The 17,845-nt window shown below is 59.5% G+C and overlaps 1 protein-coding gene across 4 annotated transcripts; it reads right to left on the bottom strand.

Annotated features, from left to right (window-relative positions):
• Positions 1 to 1,434: 1,434 nt before the first annotated feature.
• Positions 1,435 to 14,412, bottom strand: LOC142015050 (E3 ubiquitin-protein ligase TRIM50-like). Of its 4 annotated transcripts, XM_074998441.1 has the most exons (5): positions 14,198 to 14,412; positions 13,236 to 13,491; positions 10,543 to 10,833; positions 4,332 to 4,377; positions 1,435 to 2,150 (listed from the first exon to the last, which is right to left on the bottom strand). In XM_074998441.1, the coding sequence occupies exons 3-5, from the start codon at positions 10,789 to 10,791 to the stop codon at positions 1,561 to 1,563; spliced, it is 885 nt and encodes a 294-aa protein (XP_074854542.1). In that variant the 5' UTR covers positions 10,792 to 10,833; positions 13,236 to 13,491; positions 14,198 to 14,412; the 3' UTR covers positions 1,435 to 1,560. The 4 variants fall into 4 exon arrangements, with proteins under 4 accessions (XP_074854542.1, XP_074854543.1, XP_074854541.1 ...); XM_074998442.1 differs by lacking the exon at positions 13,236 to 13,491 and having other exon boundaries at positions 10,543 to 10,800; XM_074998440.1 differs by lacking the exon at positions 13,236 to 13,491 and having other exon boundaries at positions 14,198 to 14,411.
• Positions 14,413 to 17,845: the final 3,433 nt, after the last annotated feature.

Here is a 17,845-nt window from a genome sequence, read left to right as displayed (position 1 = left end):
GGCCCTGATTGGCTGCCTGAAGCCTTTTCCTGACTGGCTCCCGGGAAGAACTCTTTAAACCCCCTTTTCCCGCCCCCACAGGCAGCAGTGACAAGAACAACACAACCAGCGCTTGGTGAGCGTCTAAAGGCACAGTCGGCGTTCGGCACCACCGCCTGGGCACATTTAGGCTAACAGAGGGGAGCCGAGGCCAGGAGCCGGGGTGGGGTGGTGGAAATCAAGGCCGAGGAGCGAGGGATTGTGGGAGGCTGCGACACACCACACCCCAAGGGGCACTCAGGGACCCCCCACGTTCCCCAGTGTGCGATGTGCTGGACCCCGCTGGGGGCTCGTTTGCGAGTCGTGCTCTGTGGCAGAGGAACACCCTGCTGGATTGTGTGTGCTCCCCCCACCCCCCGCGCGGAGGCGTGAAGTGTTGCTCTGTGAGTTACTGAAACATGAGGGAGGCTGGGGACACACACCCAGCCGCTCAGGCACACTCAGCAGGAGCACCACCAGCCGGGCGGCGTCGATGGCTCTGTGCCACAGCAGCCCCCGTCCTAGAGACTTGTGGGAAGAGGCTGCGTCGTGAGGCCGACTACGCCCCATGAGAGGAGAGGCCTTCCCGGCCAGCTGCTGGGCTGTGCGAAGGGGCGACGCTGACATCGCTTGGCCTGTCCTCCCACTGCCCCCACCAGCTCAGCACCTGGGAGAACACCTGGAGGGGGAATCGCAGGCTGGAAGGCAGCCCAGCCCCAGCTAGCCCACACAGGGTCTGTGAGCTGCAGGGACCATCTGTCGGGGGAGACGCTTGCAGAGCCGACCCTTGCTGAGACGAGAAGCTGAGGGGCTTCCAGTGTGCCGGTCACTTTTCATTTCTTCAGGTAACCAGCTGCGAGTTTCTTCCCCCCACTTATCCCCACTCACGTCCGCCCGCCCGTCGGGCACTCACAGTGGTGGGCTTTGGCTGAGGCACGCGGGGCAGCTCAGCTCTGGGTAACAAGCAGGAGGGCACGTCCTCTGCCCTTTGCACGAATGCTGAACGAGGCCCTGACCTTGCAGTCGTCAGGCCTCCACCCGGGACAGCACAGCCCAGGGCCAGGTGCCAGGCCAGGGAGCTGGGGGGACTGGCTGGAGCCCCGCTGCTGTTGGTTCCTGAGTGGCTGGGAGCAGTGTTCACATTGCTCGCAGGATGTGTCCCTGCCTGTGGGGCTGTGAGAGCAGGACCAGCCCAAGGCTGGGAGCTGGACATTCATATCGCAGTGCAGGGCAAGCCCAGGCTGGGGGCAGAGGGCTTAGCAGTCCCACAGCCCAGGCTACCCCCCAGGGGCCCCAACACAGAGGGCCCTGGAGTAGAAGGCCTCGGGTTGCAGCTGCACATGTAGGTCTGCAACAGCATGGGCTGAACTGAGAAAGGGTCTCAGCAGGCTGGAGAAACTGAGTCACAACTCAGGGTTCTGGGGAGGGATGGCAAATAGTTTTCTTTACTGAGCAAAGGGAAAGGAAACCCAGAGAGAAGCACGTGCCCCACAGCAGGAGCTGGGATCGCTTTGGTCCCACCCCCAGTAGCAAATTGGCTGGTCACAGGATTCGAATGGGGTGATTGTTGCCCCCTTTGTCATGCCAGCAGGGGTCGAAGATGGGGTAGACAGGGGCGTTCTTGAAGTCAGCGTGGTAGAAGGAGTACAGGCGGACCAAATTACAGGGGTCATCGGCACCGTAAAAGGAGACCTCCTCAGCCTCGTAGTCGAGAAAGACCCTGATTTTCTGAGGTTGGTGGCTACAGTTGAAGAATATCGGGCTGATGTCAAAGGCCCAGTACTTCTTCCTGGCCTCCTGCTCATTGTATCCAATCAGCCAGTAGCCCTCAGTGCAGACCACGTCATCCGACCATGGCCACCAGGATTTCTTCCGGATCAATCTGCCCCTTCTCTCCGCGTGGTCCGAGACGACGCCCAGGTTCCAGCGTGGCTTGCGGCCCACAAGCACCTCCCAGTAGTGCCGCCCGGTGCTGAAGCTCTGCTGAGCCACCACGCAGTTGGCCGTGTCGAACCGTCTCAGGCTGGCTCTGACAGTCCTCATGAAACTCCCACATCTCACCTCCTTCCCGTCCGGCGAGATCTCCAGCAGGGGGTGGGCCGTGGCCGGGTCCAGGGTTAGCTCCTCCCGCCCTGGGAAAGGCAGAGGAGGTTGGAGGAAGGGCTTTGTTCCGCAGAAGTGTGGCTCTTCCTGTCACAGCCGTCCCCCATGCTCGTTTTTGGGGTGAGCCACAGCCACACACCCCCCCGGCTGTGAGCCCAGCCCAGCCCAGCCCGACCCACGCTAAGCAGGAGTGGGCCGGATCACGGGGTGCAGAGGAGAGCTCCCCGGGAAGCAGGGTGTGGGGCTCTGCCGTTCGAGTCCATGCAGCAGTAGGGGTGCAGTGGGGGGCTCAGTCAGAGGTGCTCTCCTCTGTCGGTCTCTGCTGCCCCCACACCCCTGTCTAGGGCTGCCAGCTCTGCTGGCTGCTGCCATCTGTGGCCATAGCATTTGGTCTGGGAGAGCTGGCGACTCCACACCAGTTGTGCTCTGCTAGGGAGTGTGTGCGCCCTCTCCCAGACGTGCCCGGATCTCCGCACTAGCTGACGGACCCCTCTATGGAGCCAGAGATCCTTGCGCGCGCACGTGAGGTGGGAGGGCACCAGCTGCAGATCTCTGTGCAGGGACAGGGCAAAGAAACTCTAAAACAGCCCTGACAGTTTGTCCGGTCCGTGGTTAAAAACCGCCCATGGCGATGAGCCTCTGAGCTCCCTTGGAAGGCTGCTCCCAGCCTAACCCCTTGCAAATGGGCAGTTTCCCCTGACAGCTAACTGCTGTCGCCCTGGCATGTCCTGCCCTCAGTGGCCATGGGGGACCAGCTGATCCCCGCCCGCTGCAAAACAGCTTCTCACAGATCTGAAGATGGTTATCTGGTCCCATCAGTCCTCTTCGCCCCTCGCTAAACGTGCCCTGTTCTTGTGCCCCACAGCTCACAGACCAGGGCTGGAAGAAACTCTAGGAGGTCTTATAGTCCACCCCCCCCTGCTCAAAGCATGACAAAGCCCAACTAACCCATCCCAGCAGGGCTCTGTCAAGCCAGAACTCAAAAACCTCTGGGGATGGAGATTCCACCACCCCCCTAGCTAAGGTGTCCCAGGGCTTCACCACTCTTGGAAGTGAACTCATTCTCTCTCGTATCCCACCTAGACCTCCCCCACTGCAACTTGAAACCATTGCTCCTGGTTCTGCCATCTGCCACCCCTGAGAACAGCCTGGCTCCATCTTCTCTGGAACCCCTCTTCTCATAGGTGAAGGCTGCTACCAGATGTCCCCTCACCCATCTCTCCTACAGACTAAATAAACCCAAATCCCTCAGCCTCTCCTCATGAGTCATGTGCGCCATCCTCAAATCACTTCGGTCTCCCCCACTGGCTGTCTCCAGTGTGTCCACATCCTTTCTGCAATGGGGGGCCCCGAACCAGTACTCCGGATGTGGCCTCACCAGTGCCGAGTGAGGGGAATGGTAACTTCTCTAGAGCGGCTGGAAATGCTCCTCCGCATGCACCCCAGTAGCCATTAGCCTTCTCAGCTACAAGGACTCACTGTTGGCTCATATGCAGCCTCTCACCCACTGTAATCCCCAGGCCCTTTTTTGCAGGCCTGCCACATAAGATGTTTCAGCCTCTGACCAGTTGTGTTTCACCCCTCCGGACTCTCCAGTTTCACCACATCTTTCCTAAAGCCTGGTGCCCCAAACTGGCTGGAAGTCGCTAGCTGGGGCTCACCAGCCCTGTGTAGAGCAGGATGGGTACACAGGCCCCTCCTGCTAATATACCGTTACGCCAGGGTTGGGACGTGTTTTCGGGCCCCTTGGGATAGGTGACCCGGAGTTCAGGCGGGGTCACCCCGACCAGCGAGGATCATTTCAGCAGCCCTCCCCCACCCTGTCGAGTGCCACCAGGACTGCACTGAAGGGCTATGAGGGGAAACTGAGTCACTGCCTCTGTGTCCCATGTTCAGCCCACTTAGCCTGGAAGTGCCCACTGTCCCGCAGGAGACGCTGGTGGTCCTACAGGCCTAATTCCCCAGATTTCCCTGGACACCCCTGCGGGAGCTGTGACCGCCTACGGGGTGTGAGGCCTGGCTTTTGTCCCTTTCAGTTCCCCACCTCACATTCCCGAGTGCCGCTTCTCCCCCTCCGCGTCTGCCACCCTCCCACTTTCCCCTCCAGCTGCGCCAGCCTCGTCCCTGCTCCTGGCAGGTTGTGCTGGGACCCCTCGGCTGCCTCTGGGCAGGGTCAGACGCTTGTTCTCCAGCTAGTCGTCCTCACTCACCGGATGCTGCTTCACCCCCTGGCTTCGCTGGGTGGGCCTCCTGGCTCTGGGGAAAGAGCAGAAGAGCTGTGGGGAGTCTGTGCCAGGCACCATTGAGTTATACACAGACGCTGACTAGAGTGGGGCTCCCGCTGGTGCCAGGCACGTCACAGACCCTCTCCTGGAGTGAGCTCAGGACCCCCGGTTGGGGCCAGGAGCTGCCCAGATACTCAGTGAGAAGCGCTCGCCGTCCTGCAGAACTCACAGCAAGGAGAAATGGAGCACCACGCGCGGGAGGGAAGCAAAGGACCAGGGAGGGAACGTGACCAGAGGAAAGCAAGACAGTAGCTCTCAGGTGTACACCAGCCACCAGCCCACACGTGACAAACCGAGGGAAGGCCTGTCCCCATCATCAACAGAGGCATCAGATCTCACCACAAAACACGCCGTCGGCTCCAGAGGTGGGAAAAGTACCCAAAAAGGTCCTTGAGTAAAAGTGCAGCGGCTGGCGGGGGGGACAGAGAGGGTTGTACTTAAGTACAAATTCTCAGTGTCCCTCTGGAAAATGACTTGAGTAAAAGTACATGTGCGTGCACCCCTCACATCTAGATTGTACTCAAGTATCCAGAGATGAAAGCAGCTGCACTTTTTCTCAAGTAACGTTTGGGGCATTTTTCCCACCTCTGCTCAGCTCCTCTGTCGCAGGGAGGTGGCTTTGCTCCTACCGCACTGCTCCTGTCGAGGCACAAATCTTGTCGTGCATTAACTTTGGGGGGGTCTCAGACCTGCCTGGCCTGTTCCCATGCAGGATGGGACAGGGCTCTGGTGTGCACTGAACCGGTGGCTAGAGGAGAATAGCTGAAATGGTTCTGCTCTCCCAGGAAACATAAGATTGCAGGAAGATCACAAAGCAGTTCAGTGAATGAAGAACAAGCTGCCCGAGGAGGCAGGAAGAGGTGGAGGAGGAGGAGAATGAGGAGGCAGCGGTGGGCCACTGCCTCATGTCCGACAGGGTCAGACGGCAGCAGATGCTCCCTGCTCTGGCAGAGTGCCTGTTCACTGCAGACCATCGCTTTGGGCCCGGATCGCATTGTCCTGCAGGAGTGGGATGATGAACAATGGCTACAGCACTTTGGGGTGCTCTATGCAGAGCTGACCCCCAAATGGCAGTGCAAGGACACTCCAATGAGAGCTGCTTTGCCCCCGGCGATTGAATGACAGGAAGTCCAAGAACATGATCGATAGGATTTTGGTAAGAAGAAGATGGGTAACATCAGTACAGCAATGCCGAACTTTCCACGGAGCTGATATAGACTCAGACCACAGTCTAGTGATTGCAAACATCCAACTAAAACTCAAAAGAAAATGTAAGACACAGTTTAAGAAAAGATGATGTGGTGAGGCTACGTGAGGAAGAAATGGGATGCACACAGAACAGCACTCGAAGAGGATATTAAGAACATTGCCACAGAGAAAGACCTAGATAAGAGAGTCGCAGGGATAGCCATCGCTACTGAAGAGGCAACTGAGCAGACTGTTCCAGAAGAAGAAAAGTTCAATAAGAAGTGGATTACCCAGAAGACACTGAAGTTGGTTCAAGAGAAAAGAGCGTTGAAGATCAGAAGAGATGTTTCTGAGATGGCAGAACAGCAATATAGGATGAAATGCAATGGGGTAAGGAAAGCACCCAGAAAGGATAAGGAGAAATGGTTAGAGAAGCAATGTGAAGATACTGAGAGGTATTACGGTGAATGTAAGACCAGGGAGGTGTATAAGACAATTAGGAATATTAGTAGGAAATGGCAACCAAAGCAGATGGCCATCAAAGATGAGAACAAGGAAGTGCTCATGAACAGGGAGAAGATTGTGCAGTGATGGATGAGATATTGCACTGATCTATACAAAGTACAGTTGGACCCGACTGTCTCAGAGAGACTGATTGAAGAACTGAAAGAGCTATCTCCCCCGAGCATCGAGAGCGAGACCGATATTTCGAAGGAGGAAGTAGAAAAAGCAGTGAAACGACTAAAGAACAACGAGAGCCCTGGAAATGATAAGATCACAGGAGAGATGATCAAATACGGAGGAGAAAGCATGATTCAGGAAATACACCGACTATGTAATATAGCATGGAAAGAAGGAAAGGTGCCTAAGGAATGGACAAGATCTGTGCTAGTGACAATACCCAAGAAAGGAAATACACTGGAGCGCAAGAGCTACAGAACGATTGCCCTAACGAGTCATCTAGGCAAGGTGCTGCTGCTGATACTGACGGAGAGACTAAGATTGCAGATAGAAGAACATATAGCAGACAAGCAAGTGGGGTTCAGAAAAGGTAGAAGTACCATACAGCAGATATTGGCACTAAGACTGATGGTGGAAAAAGCCTGACAAAAGAACAAGAACGTACACACTTGCTTCACTGATTTTCAAAAGGCATTTGACAGTGTAGCTCAGAAAGTGACTTGGGCAGTGTTGGAGTCATATGGAGTAGATAACAGACTGATACAGTTGTTGAAGGATATCAATGACAATGTGGAGGCAACGGTGCGAACATGCGGGGAGTTGGGAAGTTGGTTTAAAACAAGTAGAGGTAGGAGACAAGGAGATCCAATATCACCAAGTATCTTCATTGCACATCTGGAGAGAGCGATGGACAAGATCAAGGAAGAGGTAAAAGGGGTATCTGTGCACGGGAAAAAAATGAACAACTTGAGGTTCGCGGATGATCCAGTTATCATTGAGGAAGATGAGGAGAAGCTGCGAAAACGGTGCAGGTGTTAAACGAAGAAGGGAAGCGGTACGGACTGATTATGAACATCGACAAAACACAAACAATGATCTCTGGAGATAAGGAAGTAGGAAGGAAGATCAGTGTGGATGGTATCGAACTAGAAACCGTAGAGAAGTTCACATATCTGGGGAGCAACATAACCTATGATCTAGACTGTAAGAATGAAATAGCGACTAGAATAGTGAAAGCAAGAGCGAGTTTGAGGTGATGGATAAGATCTGGAAAATCAAAGCAATTAGCTGAAGAACCAAGCTGAGTGTCTTGAAAACGTGTCTTTAGGAGCATGTTGTCGGGATGTGACACATGGGTGGTAACGAAAGATTCGAAGAGATGAATATTGGCGTTGTTATAGAAAGATTCTGGCTACGTCTACACTAGCCAAAAACTTCAAAATGGTCATGCAAATGGCCATTTCGAAGTTTACTAATGAAGCACTGACATACATATTCAGCGCCTCATTAGCATTCAGGTGTTCGCAGCACTTCAAAATTGACGTGGCTCGCTGCCGCATGGCTTCTTCAGACGGGGCGCCTTTTTGAAAGGACTTCGGCTACTTCGAAGTCCCCTTATTCGTATGAGCAGATGGGAATAAGGGGACTTCGAAGTAGGTGGGGTCCTTTTGAAAAGGAGCCCCGTCGGGACGAGCCATGCGGCGGTGAGGTGTGTCAATTTCGAAGTGCCGCGGCCGCCCGCATGCTAATGAGGCGCCGAATATGTATTTCAGTGCTTCATTAGTAAACTTCGAAATGGCCATTTGCATGGCCATTTCGAAGTTTTTGGCTAGTGTAGACACGGCCTCTGAGAACAGGATGGAGGCAGAAGGTCACCAGTGAGGAATTCTACAGGAAGACCCAGCCGGAAGAGAACCTGCTGCGGAAGGTTATACAACGGAAGCTACAACTCTTTGGACATATTTGCAGAATGGCCGACGAACGAAAAATCAAGACCCTGGTATTGGGCACAATGGACGGGTGGAAGAGGAGAGGCCGAGCCCCCAGCGAATGGGCGGATGATGTAGTAGATTGGTGCGGAGCTTGTCTGCGGAAACGGAGCCGCTGCACCGGGCAGGGACAGCTGGAAGGAAATAGTGAGAGAGGGACCAGACACCAACGGGCGCTGAGCCCACAGTTACTGATGATGATGCCTGTATCAGAAAACACGGTGCTGACATTTGCACCGGGCGCATGAAGATTTCGAGCTGAGCTGCGGATTTGTTTAGCAGTTGAAGCTGAGCAATGGGTGCAGATAACAGGCAGGCAAGGGGCTTGTTCTGTGAGCTCTGGAAGTCCCCACAATGCCAGGGTTTGGGCAGGTGCTTCATTTTTTCAGTACACTCTGGGATCTGAGGAGGGCAGTAACGCAGCCAGAGCTTCACAGCTCATTACAGGAGTGGGTGGGGGAGCTGCCATGGCCTGCAGTGTGCAAAAGGCAAAGGCCACTGCTGGAAGGGGATCCTGAGGTGGGGTTGCACTTCACCCAGCCCAGGGAAGGGCCAGGACAAACCCCCTCTGCCCCAAGACATGCCCCTGCTCCTGCCCCACCTCTGCTCTGCCCACCCTGCCTCCTTGCCTAGCCGAAGTGCCCGGGGACTCATGGAGCAGAGGGTGGCAGTGGCAGATGCCCTACACTCACCGGCACTGAGCCGCCCTGGGGCAGAGGGTGGGACGTCCCCGCACTGACCGGCACTGAGCCGCCCTGGGGCAGAGGGTGGGACGTCCCCGCACTGACCGGCACTGAGCCACCCTGGGGCAGAGGATGGGATGTTCTCTGCACTCACCGACACTGAGCCGCCCTGGGGAAGAGGGTGGGACGTCCCCGCACTCACCGGCACTGAGCTGCCCTGGGGCATAGGGTGGGACGTCCCCGCACTCACTGGCACTGAGCAGCCCTGGGGCAGAGGGTGGGACGTCCCCGCACTCACCGGCACTGAGCCGCCCTGGGGCATAGGGTGGGACGTCCCCGCACTCACCGGCACTGAGCCACCCTGGGGCAGAGGGTGGGACGTCCCCGCACTCACTGGCACTGAGCAGCCCTGGGGAGAGGATGGGACGTCCCCGCACTCACCAGCACTGAGCCGCCCTGGGGCAGAGGGTGGGACATTTCCACACCCACCGGCACTGCGCCACCCTGGGGCAGAGGGTGGGACCCCCCCCCACTCACCGGCACTGAGCCGCCCTGGGGCAGAGGGTGGGACGTCCCCGCACCCACCGGCACTGAGCCGCCCTGGGGCAGAGGGTGGGACGTCCCCGCACTCACTGGCACTGAGCCACCCTGGGGCACAGGGTGGGACGTCCCCGCACTCACCGGCACTGAGCCGCCCTGGGGCACAGGGTGGGACGTCCCCGCACTCACCGGCACTGAGCCGCCCTGGGGCAGAGGGTGGGACGTCCCCGCACTCACCGGCACTGAGCCGCCCTGGGGCAGAGGGTGGGATCCCCCCACACTAACTGGCACTGAGCCGCCCTGGGGCAGAGGGTGGGACGTCGCCGCACTCACCGGCACTGAGCCGCCCTGGGGCAGAGGGTGGGATCCCCCCACACTAACTGGCACTGAGCCGCCCTGGGGCAGAGGGTGGGACGTCCCCGCACTCACCGGCACTGAGCCGCCCTGGGGCAGAGGGTGGGATCCCCCCACACTAACTGGCACTGAGCCGCCCTGGGGCAGAGGGTGGGATCCCCCCACACTAACTGGCACTGAGCCGCTCTGGGGCAGAGGGTGGGACGTCCCCGCACTCACCGGCACTGAGCCGCCCTGGGGCAGAGGGTGGGATCCCCCCACACTAACTGGCACTGAGCCGCCCTGGGGCAGAGGGTGGGACGTCGCCGCACTCACCGGCACTGCGCCGCCCTGGGGCAGAGGGTGGGACGTCCCCGCACTCACCGGCACTGAGCCGCCCTGGGGCAGAGGGTGGGATCCCCCCACACTAACTGGCACTGAGCCGCCCTGGGGCAGAGGGTGGGGGGGGACCCCCCCCCGCCCCCCCCCCCCGCACTCACTGGCATGTAGTGGAGCTGCGCGGCTGGAGAGCAGAGCAGGCTGGGGCCGCCTTGCTGTGCTTCCCTATCCCTGCAGCTGGTGGGTGTGGGGACACAGACGCCTCCTGCCCGCACTGGACCCCCAGCCTCGCTGTTGCCCTTCCACCTGGCCCCTCCCACCCGGGGGGCCCATGGCCCCTCTGGCCCCCCATGTGTCACTGCTGGAAAAACATCATCCTGGTCGCTTTACATTCAGATCTCTGAGTCCGTGTCCTGTTTGCCTCCCTTTGAGCCAGCCGGTCTCATGCGGTACCCAGGTCAGGGCTGGTCCCCCCAAGAGGGGAAAGCCCCATGTCCCGTTTCGTGCCCCCCGAGCCAGCCGGTCCCTGCCCTGAGACTGGACTGGACCCAGCACCCCGACAGCAGAACGGTCCTTTCCCCCAGCCAGTAGGACAATTCTCACCCCCTGTGGCTCTTGCTGCAGGTGCTCAGTGATTTTCTCCACCAGGCTTTTGAGGCGCATGTCTGGGATCATCCTCTGCCTGGAGCAGGGAGCCTGGCACTCAGGGCAGCTGTGTCCCTGGGCCGAGCCATCACTCCAGTGAGCCAAGAGGCAGCCCCGGCAGAAGTTGTGGCCGCAGTCGATGGAGATGGGGTCATTCAACGTTTCCAGGCAGATGGAGCAGGTGATGTCTGCCCGAAGTTGCTCCATCCCTCCTACCTGCAGGTCCGGGGAGATCCACTGAGTCAGGGGCTAGCACAAGGAAACACCAGCGATAAGATGCTAGAGTGGGGGCTGGGAGCCAGTTCTGTGTTGGACGGATGGACGGACGGACAGAGAGGAACCCCTAGAGACTGACCCGGTCCCAGCTCCGCTGGCTCCTGCCGGCACAAGGGTTACAGAGGTGCCACCTGACGTCCTCTCCCCGCTTCTCTGGGCGACCCCCCCCCGCCTCCCTCCCCCCACAGGTACCCCTCACCTAGGCTTGGCGTCCTGCCTGCCCTTGAGGGCCCCCTTCCCTTTGCTATGGAGCACAGTCCTTTGCAGGGAGAACAGACGGGTGATTCGGCAACGGGGATGCAGTGCCCTACAGGCAGCCAGAGTCAGTCCATCCAATCCAGTTTGGGAGGGGCCCCTGAGCTGGCGCCTTGGCCCCCTTTTGTGTCTCTCCCCCAGTCTACAGTAACTGCCTCCCACCTGCCAGTTCCATCTCAAACCAGCCACGCCTGGCCATGGGGTGGGCGCTGGGGAAGCTGCAGCCGTACCTGTTTGGACGGCGTTTCACCATGTACACCGATCACTCACCCCTGACCTGGCTGCATCACATGAACGGGGCCAACGCCGAGCTCCTGCAGTGGAGTCTGCTCCTGCAGGACTACGACATGGAGGTGGTACGTGTCAAGGGGAACAACAACACCAGAGCTGATGCCCTGTCACGCAGGAGCCATGTCTACACGTGCACGCTACTTCGCAGTAGCAGCACTAACTTCGAAATAGCGCCCGTCACGGCTACACGTGTTGGGCGCTATTTCAATGTTAACATCAACATTAGGTGGCGAGACGTCGAAGTCGCTAACCCCACGAGGGGATGGGAATAGCGCCCTACTTCGACGTTCAACGTCGTTGCACATCGAAATTGCGGGGTCCTCCATGGCGGCCATCAGCTGAGGGGTTGAGAAACGCTCTCTCTCCAGCCCCTGCGGGGATCTATGATCACTGTGTGCAGCAGCCCTTAGCCCAGGGCTTCTGGCTGCTGCTGCGGCAGCTGGGGATCCATGCTGCAGGCACAGGGTCTGCAACCAGTTGTCGGCTCTGTGGATCTTGTGTTGTTTAGTGCAACTGTGTCTGGGAGGGGCCCTTTAAGGGAGCGGCTGGCTGTTGAGTCCGCCCTGTGACCCTGTCTGCAGCTGTGCCTGGCACCCTTATTTCGATGTGCGCTACTTTGGCGTGTAGACGCTCCCTCGCAGCGCCTATTTCGATGTGTGCTACTTTGGCGTGTAGACGTTCCCTCGCAGCGCCTATTTCGATGTGTGCTACTTTGGCGTGTAGACGTTCCCTCGCTGTGCCTATTTCGATGTGGTGCCGCGCAACGTCGATGTTGAACATCGATGTTGCCAGCCCTGGAGGACGTGTAGATGTTATTCATCAAAATAGCCTATTTCGATGTCGCCACATCAAAATAAGCTACTTCGATGTAGGGTTCACGTGTAGACGTAGCTAGGGAGGGCCCCGAACTTCCCCAGGTCACTGGCTGAGTGACTCCCCTCAGTTCGGTCTGGAAGGGACAGAGGTCTGATGATGTGGGGGGCGGATTTCACCCCCTCCTTGGCTGGCAGCATTGCCCGATGCCCCACAGGTCCCCGCACCTTCCCTGAGTCCCACCAGGCAGCATCATGCACCGTGTGATGGGAGCTGCTGGGCGACACCGTTGTTCCAGGGACCCAGGCCAAAGGAGAGCGGAGGGGCCTGGCTGGCTGGCATTGGAACTGGCTGTTAGCCCGAGCTGGGGGAGACACACAAAGGGGGACCAAGGACCCAGGTTTGGGGACCCCACTCGGGCCCCCCTCCCCAGGACGGGTTGGACGGACGGTGTCCGGCTGCTGCGCTGACGCCTCTGTACCGCACCATCGCCCAAAACACCTCTGTCCTTCCAGCTGAGTGAGAGCCACGTCTGCCTGTGCAGGGGGTGGGCAGGGCCTGGGGACCCCCCTCGGTGACTGGCACTCGCTCCGCACCAGCACGTCCCTGCTGCCCACTGAGCTCCGCAGCGCCGGCCAACCAAACACAGCGTACGAAAAGGGAAAAGCAACGAGGAACCTCAGATCCCGGCCCAGCCCAGCCTCCCCGCCAGGCCCTGGCCGCTCTGTGCCGACACCACGGGGCGAACGTCGCTCTGGCCTGGCGACTGCCCCACCACTCCTGCCAGGCACCTCTACCCAGTGTCAGCCCCAGTCGGGTCACAGACCCCCCAGTCTGGTCTGCGTGGAGCCCCCCTCGCTCTCTGCCGCGCTGCTCCTGGCTCCAGAGCTGGGTAGCAGGGCCAGTCCTGGAGCCGGGGCTCCCGCTGTAGCTCTGCCCTGACCCCGAGCTGGCTCGGCTGCCCTGCGCTGCCCCCGCTCCAGCTCCCAGCATTGCCCTCTGCCCGGCACAGGCACCTCCTCTCCCCTTAGCGCTGCCCTGCTCGGCCCCAGCGCACTCGGAGGACAGGCCCCAGGGCTGCTAACTCCCTCGTTGGCCTCCTGCCCCGTCACTCAGAGGTATCTGCATCGCCCCATTGGCCATGAGGACTCATCTCAGGAGGCGGAGTTCTCTTCAGCCCTCCCCCTTTGTCCTGAGCTTCAGCGCGGGGCCAGCAAGCGCCGTCGGTTTATCTCCACGCAGGCGCCAGGAGCGGCGGGGACGGGCCGGCAGCTGCAGAGACATCCCGGTTACACTGCAAACCTCCTGCCTTGTACCCAGGGACCCAGCGCTCTGCCGGTGCCGGCCCTGGCATCGCCCGTCGGGGGCTGGCTCGGTCACGCTGCAGAGCCGGCCCCTGCAACGAGCACGCTGCCCACGCCTGCTCGTGGGGACTCTGACCTGCCCGGGCCTGGTTTGCCTGGCCCATCAGTCCCAGCCGCCTCTCAGCCAGGCCCTCAGCCCAGCCGCTGGAGCGAGCGCCCGGACCGCAGGAGCCGCCCCACGGGTGTGGGGGGCTGGCTTGGCAGGACGCCCTCGGGGCGGTGGTGCTGAGCGAGCCCCGGGCTCTCCGGCTCTGAGCCCGGCCCGCCCTGTGCAGTCTGAGTCACAGGAAAGGGAAAGCGAAAGCGAAAGCTCCTGGCCGCCCTCCCAGCCCCCACTGCCCCTGCACTGCCCCACCCGTCCTTCCCGCTCTCCGTCCTGCGCCTCCCTGCCCCCCCGCTCCGGCTGAGCGCGCGCTTGTTGCCCCTCTGGCCTGCTCTGGAGGGGCAAATGCCCCTGCGAGGGCCTCGGCAGCAGGAGGGGAGCGCGCTTGGCAAGGGGCGCGGCTGGCGGCTGGAGAGCGGCCTGGGGGCAGACGCGGAGCCAGCCGGGCCGGAGAGGGCGGGGCAGCGCCTGCTGCTCGCGGCAGATCGGTCACTTCGCGCTGCTGCGGTACCTGGAGGAGAGGGGCTGGGCTGGGGGGCCGGAGGAAGAAGGCAGCACAGCTGGGCTCAGGGGGCTGCAGGCCGAGCTAGGCAGCCCCAGGGCGGCGGAGGCGGAGTCAAGCGTCACAGGAAAGGAGGCGGCTGCTGGGGCGGAGGAGGAGACGAGCGGAGGAAAGGGGCACCCAACCCCCTGCACTGCCCCACCTCCTTCCACCGGCCCTGGGCAGGACCAGCGACTCCCCCTCCTGCTCCTCCTCCGACGCTCCCCGCTTCTGCGCAAGCCCGCGAGTCTTAGTGCGCCCCAGACTGGAGGCAGCGGGTCCCACCCACAGCAGCCGTCACCTCGTGCTGTCGGCGGGTCGCTGTACCGTAGGGTTTGGCTGCAGACGATGGACTGGCTGATGTGCACTGTGGCCCGGTACAGAAATGTGCACTGGAGTTCAGCAAACAGGACCCCTAGTGCTTCAGTTTCAGCCGTGGGAGGGTTCTTGGGCAGACCTGGGCTGTGCTGCAGCCACCCAGCCGGGAAACCGCAGGGATGCGCGTAGCAATAGGATCCTGGAACACGAGAACGGGAAGCGACCTCGAGAGGTCAGCGAGTCGTCCAGTCCCCTGCCCTCACCAAGCAGCATCCCTGGCAGATGTCTGTCTAACCTGCTCTTGAGTATCGCCAAGGATGGAGATTCCAGATTCCCCAGGCAACTTATTCCAGTGTTTAACTGCCCTGACTGGTGGGAAGCTTTTCCTCATCCAGCCTCAACCTCCCTTGCTGCAGTTTAAGCCCATTGCAGCTTGTCCTGTCCTCAGAGGTTCAAGGGAATAATTTTTCTCCCTCCTCCTCTAACACCCTTTTAGGTACTTAAAAGGTGTGACCGTGTCCCCTCTCAGCCTTCTGCTCTCCACACTAAAGACATCTAATTCAACAAACCCAGTACTATGGACAGGACCCTGTGCGCGACGCCTTTCACGTAAGCAAAGGTGTTGTCCCACTGCTGCGTGGTACTTTCATGGCTCCTGCACAGCCCTGGTGTAATCAGCTAACAAAAGGATCTTTCTGAGGCCTCGACCCGGCTCCCATTACTCAGAGACCCATCCGGCCACGAGGACTCCCTGTCTCATCTCTCATGCAGCAGACTCTGAGCCCAGGTTTCTGGGAGGTTTCACCCCCAGCCTTATCACAGTCACTTAGGAAAGGGGCAAGGTGTCCCTCGAGGGCTGTCTGCACTGGCCGCTTCCCTCGCCCACTGATCACTGCACCAGCTTCCGATCAGACACTGTTATTAAGCAGCGCTGGTAAGAAAACTAGTAAGCAAATGGGAAGATGTGGAAGCAGCTCCCTTTGGACGCCCTCGCTGCATGTCCCTGCCTGGGGGCTGAGTGCCGGAAGCGCAGGGAACATGGAAAGGGGAGGGCTTGTGGAATTTGTACACTGTGGATTCTGGCTGATGGTCTGAAGTTCTTACAACTGTCTTGTGTCAGGGAGCGGCCCCGCGCGGATGTGGAATCCACCACTTGGAGGCAGGGGCTGAAGCAACATGCCTGCCAAGCCAGGGACAATACGCTCACTGCCTCCTTAATGCTGTCTGGGTTACCGTTGTGTGGTTGTTAGGTTGCTTCTCTCTCACAGCACATGCTCACTGCAAGCTTTGCATTGCTCCCTTAGAAAGCGCTTTGGCCACTGCTTGTAGGATTTCCTGGCAAAGCAGCCTATCCCTGAGGGGTTTGGAACCGGGGGGGGGGTCTTGGCTCCCCAGTCACCCCCTAAGTTCCTCTGCCTTGGAGCTGCTCCTGGGAGCCTCCTGTGGGGGGTGGGGCAGGTATCAGCAGCTCTGCGACCTGCCCCCTCTGACCCTGCTGCACCTCAGCAGCTCATACAGAAGCAGGGAAACCACACCACTGGCTTGCGGTTGGTCTCTCTTGTACTGCAGCCGCGCAGCTTCCACTCTGAGTCAGTGGAGAGGGCCGAGAGCTGGGATCGGTGCTGGGTAAGCCAGGTGTGATGGAGTGGGGGATACATGTGAGACTCACAGAGGGTGGGGGGCTACTGCTGGGGGTAACCTGGTGCCCAGGTGGCACCTCTGGGCTGCAGACAAAGGGGGAGGTGGAGCCTGAGGGGTTTGAACTGGAACTGGGAGTTGGAAGCAGTGAGTCTGGGCTGGGACAGAGAGAGACCAAGAAGGGGGCCAGGCCCTGGCTCCGGGGGCCCCTTGGGGTCTCCTCTCCCCAGCATGGATGGGACTGGCTGTCTCTGCCGGCTGTACCAACTCCTCTGTACGATGCTGTGCCCTGTCGGCTAATAAACCCGCTGGTCTCCTGCTGAGTGAGTCACTCCTGCCTGGGGACGGGGCACAGAGCTTGGGGTCCCCTGAACCCCATCACACTGGTGTCAGCAGTGGGATGTACTGCACCCTGAGGATGGAACATCCAGCAGTAAGTGACAGCGGCCCAGGAGGAAGAAGAGGGGCCAGCAAGACCCAGGTGTGCTGACGGGCAGTGAGTTGCAGGTCCCCAAGGGGGAGGGTCCTGTGGCTGAACCTGAGCAGCTGCAGATGTGGTCCTCGAGAGGGTGTCACACCTGAGCGGGGAAGTATCAGAGAGGAGCCGTGTTCGTCTGTAGCTTCGAGAACAACAAGAAGTTCTGTGGCACCTTATGGACTAACAGAGATTTTGGAGCATGAGCTTTCGTGGGCAAAGACCCACTTAAGCAGATGCATAAGTGGGGAGGAGGGGTTCAGAGGGGTATTTAAAGAGGCGGGTCCCAGTAACGGGGGCCAGAGCTGACAAGGTCTATTCAGCAAGGTGGAAATGGCCCAGTATCAACTTTGATAAGTGCTGTTGATACTGGGCCATTTCCACCTTGCTGAACAGACCTTGTCAGCTCTGGCCTCCCTCTTACTGGGACCCCCCTCTTTAAATACCCCTCTGAACCCCCGCAACTCAAGCACCTGCTGAAGCGGGTCTTTGCCCACGAAAGCTCATGCTCCAAAATCTCTGTTAGTCTGTGAGGTGCCGCAGGACTTTGTTTTACCTGAGGGGGGGTCACTCCTGGGAGTCCGTTGGAGTCAGCCCCAGAAGGTGGTGGGGCCGAGGGCCCAACCCCCCGGAGAAAGTGACCCCTGAGGAGGCTGACGCTGAATGAGTTCGTCCCGAGACAGTGTGCTCATGGTCCTTGAGAGCGGGTGTCACACTGAAGAAGGGGTTCCGCTGAGAGTCTGTTGGAGTCGGTCCCAGAGGGCGGAGGGGCCTACGGCCTAACCCCAGGGAGCTTGTGACCCTCGAGGAGCCTGGCACACTGAAGGGATTCTTCCAGGGATCGTGGGGTGCAGAGGGCGTCAGCCTGAGAGGCTGCAACCACGCTCAGGAACTCTGCTGTGAAGCGGCAGCACCTGGAACCCGAATCAAGATTAAAGGAGCTGGACAAGGCAGCGTGGATGTGCAGTGGCAGAGCTGAGGGTTAAGGAAACTTCTGCAGAGGTGAGCCTGGATCGGGGCAGGGAACCCTGGACTGCATGGAGCTCTGAACCGAGTGGCCTGCCACAGCTCAAGGAGGGAAGGAGCGATTCCAACCCATCATCTACTAGTGGCCAAGACAGACCTGCAAAGGGTTTTCCAGGCCTGGGCTGAGGAAGGTGCCTGTGTGTCTGTGCAGGAAAGCAGCT

Source organism: Carettochelys insculpta, chromosome 6 (genome assembly GCF_033958435.1).
Source record: "Carettochelys insculpta isolate YL-2023 chromosome 6, ASM3395843v1, whole genome shotgun sequence".
Lineage (NCBI taxonomy): Eukaryota > Metazoa > Chordata > Testudines > Carettochelyidae > Carettochelys > Carettochelys insculpta.
This window is presented reverse-complemented; position numbering and strand designations above follow the sequence as displayed.

What these genes read in the sequence shown, in the direction of transcription:
- LOC142015050 (XM_074998441.1), bottom strand. Translation starts at nt 10,791, where the DNA reads ATGGAGCAACTTCGGGCAGACATCACCTGCTCCATCTGCCTGGAAACG. An exon ending in TGCAGCAAGAGCCACAGGGG is followed by an intron (nt 4,378 to 10,542) that starts GTGAGAATTGTC and finishes CTCTTTCCCCAG; the next exon opens with AGCCAGGAGGCCCACCCAGC. An exon ending in AGGGGGTGAAGCAGCATCCG is followed by an intron (nt 2,151 to 4,331) that starts GTGAGTGAGGAC and finishes TGCCTTTCCCAG; the next exon opens with GGCGGGAGGAGCTAACCCTG.